Source organism: Eumetopias jubatus, unplaced genomic scaffold (assembly GCF_037043125.1).
Source record: "Eumetopias jubatus isolate StellerSeaLion01/CBP00866 unplaced genomic scaffold, mEumJub1_p1.0 scaffold_16, whole genome shotgun sequence".
Taxonomy (NCBI): Eukaryota; Metazoa; Chordata; class Mammalia; order Carnivora; family Otariidae; genus Eumetopias; species Eumetopias jubatus.
The window spans coordinates 15,856,253-15,862,144 of record NW_028274822.1 but is presented as its reverse complement, the minus strand read 5'-3'; the positions used below and the strand labels follow the sequence as shown (position 1 = coordinate 15,862,144).

At 40.6% G+C, this 5,892-nt stretch overlaps 1 protein-coding gene across 1 annotated transcript; it reads right to left on the bottom strand.

Moving 5' to 3' along the window:
• Positions 1-2,029: 2,029 nt before the first annotated feature.
• MC4R (melanocortin 4 receptor) lies at positions 2,030-3,028 on the bottom strand. The gene has a single exon (XM_028102968.2). It carries the CDS (start codon positions 3,026-3,028, stop codon positions 2,030-2,032), a length of 999 nt encoding a protein of 332 aa, XP_027958769.2.
• Positions 3,029-5,892: the final 2,864 nt, after the last annotated feature.

Below are 5,892 nucleotides of genomic sequence, written 5' to 3'. Positions count from 1 at the left end.
GGTTTTACTGGAGAAAGAGGGAGTACCATAATAGAGGGATGTTTGGAGAACCAGAAAAATTGAGTAGGATGCAGTCTTAGCACTTAAAGAAACTGAAACCTACTGTTGTGACCTGGCCATATAGAGGAGACTGGCAGGGCAGGCAGGTTCATGACTAACACTCGCCCCAACTCTGTAAACGGCCCCAAGAGGGGGTATAGAAGCGAAGACAAAAGAGCCGGATTTCCTTTCCATGGGAGAAGTGGGCTGGTTCTCAACGGGCAAAACGGCATTTGATAGGACACTTGAAGGAGACATACAATAGACAGCCACCACACACGATGGGGCATGCTTGGAGCTCTCTCCTCCGGATCTCCCGTCCCCTGGACACTCAAACTCACTATGTGAAAGAAGGGTCAGGAGTAGTAGCAAAGACAAAAACACTGTCTGTGCCCCGCTGCAGCTTTGGGTTCTGACTGTTAGAGCAGTCTATGTTTACATCCTCACACTTAGTTTTGCGTCAAAATAGAGGGATCATAGTGAATCAAGTACCACCTTTCATTTGTAAACTTGAACTTCACCATTCTACTTTTAAGTCATGTTTCCACATGAATGCTGAAAAGGTTCTCAGGACTTGTTGCCAGTATGTGAAACATTCATATTTATTTAAGAAATGCCTTTGCATGTGATCTCTGCCTGTAAGCACTTGAAGACACTATAAAGTAAAGGATAGTTTGTTTAGTGGTAGCCCTCAGCCAGATATATTTTCTCTCTCTTAATTTTCAAGTACCTGTAAATTGGAAAGTACAGATTCTATTGCTCAGTAGCCAAATCTGTGGGATGATTTTGGAAGAAAAGAAATACTCACTTTCCAAAATGTGGTTGTGGAAGGCTGATTTATGTTACGATGTCTTCAGGGGATTCAGGTAAGTGCCTTCCTTCCTGCTCATCGTGTATCAGTATCCGAGCCTCCCTTATTTTAGATTACAAATATGGCATGGATATAAGTGTGCTATAGATTTGGTTTGTAGGGTTAGAGCCCTTGGCAGTGAATACTTAAACTCCAGTGCAGCAAATAAGCAATAAATCAACAGCCTGTCACTTCCATGTGAAGGGTGAAAGAACTCTGCTGAGTGTGTAGTTCTTTAGAGATCGGAAGCCGGATCTCTCAGGGCAGCACCCCCTTTTCTGAGCATTTCAGCAGATGCTGGGTCCCTGGCTAAAGGAATGAAAAGACCTTATTCTCTGATTTTATTAATGATGGTTGGAAATAGTTTCGTATCAGGAAGTTCAGCTTGACACGTTAACTTAAATTGTCCAGAGTACTTTAATTCCTATAACTACTATCTCCCTCTACCACAAACTGAATTGCCTTTGTGGAATATCAGAGTGTTTGCATGGGAAAATTAATCTCTTTGTCTTTGAGAGACAGCCATAGTTTTATGGTTCAGAATCTTGGAGGTTTGTTTTTTGTTTTTTGGGTTTTTTTTTAGCTGTTTTTCTCTCAACAGGAGCTTCCTTTCTATGTCTGCACAGGGAGAATGAACACATTTTATTACTTAAAATTTCATTTCATTGTTTTAATGAACAAGCATCTATTCATCAATGTTTCCCTCCAAATGCTACAATCAAATCTCTACATTTCAGTGTTATATAGTGTAATATAAGAAGCGACTTATTAGCATATATTTAATGATTCTGTGATTTCTGTGTTCCTAAAACAAGCAAAGTGTCAAATCCTTGTGAATAACAAGAAACATTGTTATGCTTTTAATAAGAGCTTTTTTCTTGTCTATAAATTCATAGTGCCTAACAACCTGTAAATGCATAAACACTGTACAGCCAAAAAGTAGCATGACATTAGAAATGTACAGAGACTGGGCTTTTTTTTTCATATCAAAACATCATAAACTTAAATTTACACAATAGATATTCTCAACTCATGCCTTACACAGAAGAAGAAGCTGTTGTTGAAACACGCTGTTCAGGTTGTTTGAAGAAGAATGTAGAAGTCTCATATGCATGTTTTTAGTATCTCCTCTGTCCCCATTTAATATCTGCCAGACAAATCACAGAGACCGCCTAGGGGATAGCAACAGATGATCTCTTTGAAGGTTTTCCTCAGTTCTTGGCTCCGGAGTGCGTAAATTAGAGGGTCGATGATGGAATTACACATGATCAGGATGAGATACAAGTTAAAGTGAGACATGAAACACACACAGTATGGATTCTGGGGACAAGAGATGTAGAATATTAAGTGGAGGAAGAATGGGGCCCAGCAGACAACAAAGACACCGATCAATATGGTCAAGGTAATCGCACCCTTCATGTTGGCACCTTGGCGGATGGTGCCAGTGCCTGGGAGGACAGCGATTCTCTTAATGTGCAGTCTGGCCATGAGGAACATGTGGACATAGAGAGAAGCCATGAGGGCCAGCATGGTGAAGAACATGGTGATGAGGCAGATGATAACAGCACTACTGTCCGAGTAAATGATGAACAGAATGCCTGAAACCGTGCAAGCTGCCCAGATACAACTTATGATGATCCCGACCCGCCTAACCGTCATGATGTTATGGTACTGGAGAGCATAAAAGATAGTAAAGTACCTGTCCACCGCAATTGAAAGCAGGCTGCAAATCGATGCAAGCAAGGAGCTACAAATCACCGAGTCAATGACATTATCAATATTCACTGTGAAACTCTGTGCGTCCGTATCAGTACTGTTTAACAGGGTGATGACAATGGTTTCTGAGCCGTTTGAAACGCTCACCAACATGTCAGCCACAGCCAGGCTACAGATGAAAAAGTACATGGGTGAATGCAGATTCTTGTTCTTGGCTATTGCCACAATCACCAGAATATTCTCCAACAAGCTTATGACCCCCAGAGTCACAAACACCTCAGGAGAGACAAAGAGTTGCTCATAGCACCCTCCATCAGAGTAGCCTTTTCCAAGGGACTCACTGGCATTGGCATGCTGTCGGTAGGTGCTGAGGTTCCAGAAGTGGAGAGAAGTGTGCATCCCATGGTGGATAGTGGAGTTCATCCTGCATCAAGTGGATGCAGATCCCCACGGCACTGATTCGATCTCTTGGGTCAGCTAGCCTCAGTGATTTTGTCCACGTCTCTGTCGATCCGAAAGTTCTGAGGCTAAAACTGGCATGCCAGTTGTAAGTAACTGTCACCTGCTCCAAAGGCTGGAGATGGAGCTTTTCCTGTCTTCCAGGTGCAGCTCTGATCCCCTTCACTTTAAAAGCTTAGGCTTCCGAAATGCACATTCTCCGTTCAAAGAGTTTGTTCTTTGCTTTTTTGTCTTCACTCCCACCTTAACTTTTAGTCTTAGGCATTCAGTCAGGTCTTTTCAAAATAATTCTCCTAGTAGCTTCTGTGCCCCTGGGACCCAAATCTGTGGGCACGTGTTCCCGTCAGCTGTTAGTTCCCAGCCTGAAGCGTTGCTTTGAGTGTTAGTTGCTGCTGCTGATTTTATGGTGTGTGAAGGAAAAAAAATGTTCAGAGTGGCTCCTCCTCCGCTTCCTCCTGACCAATCCAAATGCGCTGGATGTCTGTGAGACACGGGTGATGTTCCAGAGATACAAATTGCAGGGCAACACCGATTCAGATGCAGAAGCATGTGGAACTGGGAAGCTAGCAGGATGAGAGAGACTGGATTTTCCTTGTCAAGTTTTCAAGGGAAACAACTTGGTCCCTAGAGGCTATTCTTTGATATCACTACAAGCCAGGCAGCCCAGGTTTATTCCTGCTTCAGAAAGAGAGGTGTGTGTGTGTGTGTGTGTGTGTGTGCGTGTGTGCGCGCGCGCGTGAGTGTGTGCGTGTGCGTGTATGTTCCTGAAATAGATACACTGCCTTTTTGGTCAGGATATTGAATTTGTTTACTCTCAGTTGCTTTGAATTAAGAATCCAGGAAATAATGCTCCAATTTAAAATACCTGAAACACAGGGAGAATATTTGATAATACAGGTACACTGTGCTCTGAATGGGAGAACTGATGTAAATAGCTAGAGCTTATCAAAGGGTTCAAGACGGGGTTCATTTTTTATGCACTAATATCTGATATTTCTCCATTGCAGGGTTTCTGTTATCATGGCTGGGGAAGTTTTATTTTCATTCATGATATTTAATAACACCAGATGGTGTTAATATAAACTATATTTACTCTGAACTCAAAAAGAAAAAGATCAATAAATAAGCAAAACCCAGTTTTTAAGCTATAGTGAGATGTGACTGATATAACAAAATATTACACATGTTTAATGTATACATTTTAATGAGTTTGGACATGTGCCTCTACCCATGATACTATCGTCACAGTCAAGGTCCTAAACATATTCACCACCTCCAGAATTTTCCTTGTGCCCTTGTGTGTGTGTGTGTTTTGTTTGTCTGTTTTGTTTTGTGGTAAGAACGCTTAATGTGAGATCTATCCTCTTAACGTATTTTAAAGTGTATGATACCATATTATTAACTATAGGCACCATGTTGTGCAGTAGACAAGTAGAACTTACTCTTCTAGCATAACTGAAGCTTTATACCCATTGGGCAACAGTTCTTTTTTTTAAATTTTTTTATTGTTATGTTAATCACCATACATTACATCATTAGTTTTTGATGTAGTGTTCCATGATTCACTGTTTGTGCATAACACCCAGTGCTCCACGCAGAATGTGCCCTCTTTAATACCCATCGCCAGGCTAACCCATCCCCCACCCTGGGCAACAGTTCTTGACCATGGTCTTAGCAATGATTTCTTGGATTTAACTCCAAAATTTTAGGCAACAAAACCAACAATAGGCAGGTGGGATTACGTCAAACTAAAAAGCTTCTGAACAGCAAAGGAAACATCAACAGAGTGAAAAGAGAGCTTACAGAATGGGAGAAAGTGTTTGCAAACCTTCTATCTGATAGAGGTTAATATTCAAAATTTGTAAGAATCTCTTACAACTGAATAGCAAAAAACTAAAAACAAAAACCAGCTAACCAACCAAACAAAAACAACTCTTTAAAAATGGACAAAGACAGAATCACACCTATAAATACAGAAAACAAACTGATGGTTGCCAGAGGGAAGGGGGAAGGAAAAAGGGTAAAATGGGTGAAGGGGAGTGGGAGATAATAGGCTTTCAGTTATGGAATGAATAAGTGGTGGGGATGAAAGGCACAGTCTAGAGAATATAGTCAGTGATACTGTAACAGTGTTGTGTGGGCACAGATGGCAGCTACACTTGTGGTGAGCAGAGCATAACATAGAGAGATGCTGAATCACTTGTACATCTGAAACGAATATAACATTGTGCATCAACTGTACTCAAATTTTAAAAATAAAATAAAAATGGGCAAAGGCCTTGAATAAACATTTGTCCAAAGAAGATATACAAATGGCCCCCAGGTATATGAAAAGGTGCTCAACAATTTAATTATCAGGAAAATGCCGATCAAAACCACAGCGAGATATCACCTCACCCCTGTTAGGATGGCTACCATCAAAAAACAAAACAAAACAAAAAAACCCCAAAAGATAACAGATGTTGGTGAGGATGTGAAGAAATTGGAAACTTTTTTTTTTTTTTTTACAGCGATCTACCCCTGTAACTGAAAGTTTTGTCAATTAAATGCACACGTAACTTAGCAACTTCACTTCTTCTAGCCGAGACCAGTAAATGCTAGTTATTAAGAGTTTCTGAATGTTTTGTTTAAGCTAAGTTTGAAAGATGCTGGCCAAGTTACAAATTAATTAAGCTTCAGGTTATAAAATTTTATATAATGTCCTTTTCTTGCTGTGACTATTGTTGGTTTTAGCTCTGTATGGTTCGTGGCTACTGATAATAGGGAAAATAAGAAAGAATTATTCCAGGGTTCATTTGAAGTTCTCAGTTATTTAGGTAAGGGCTTTA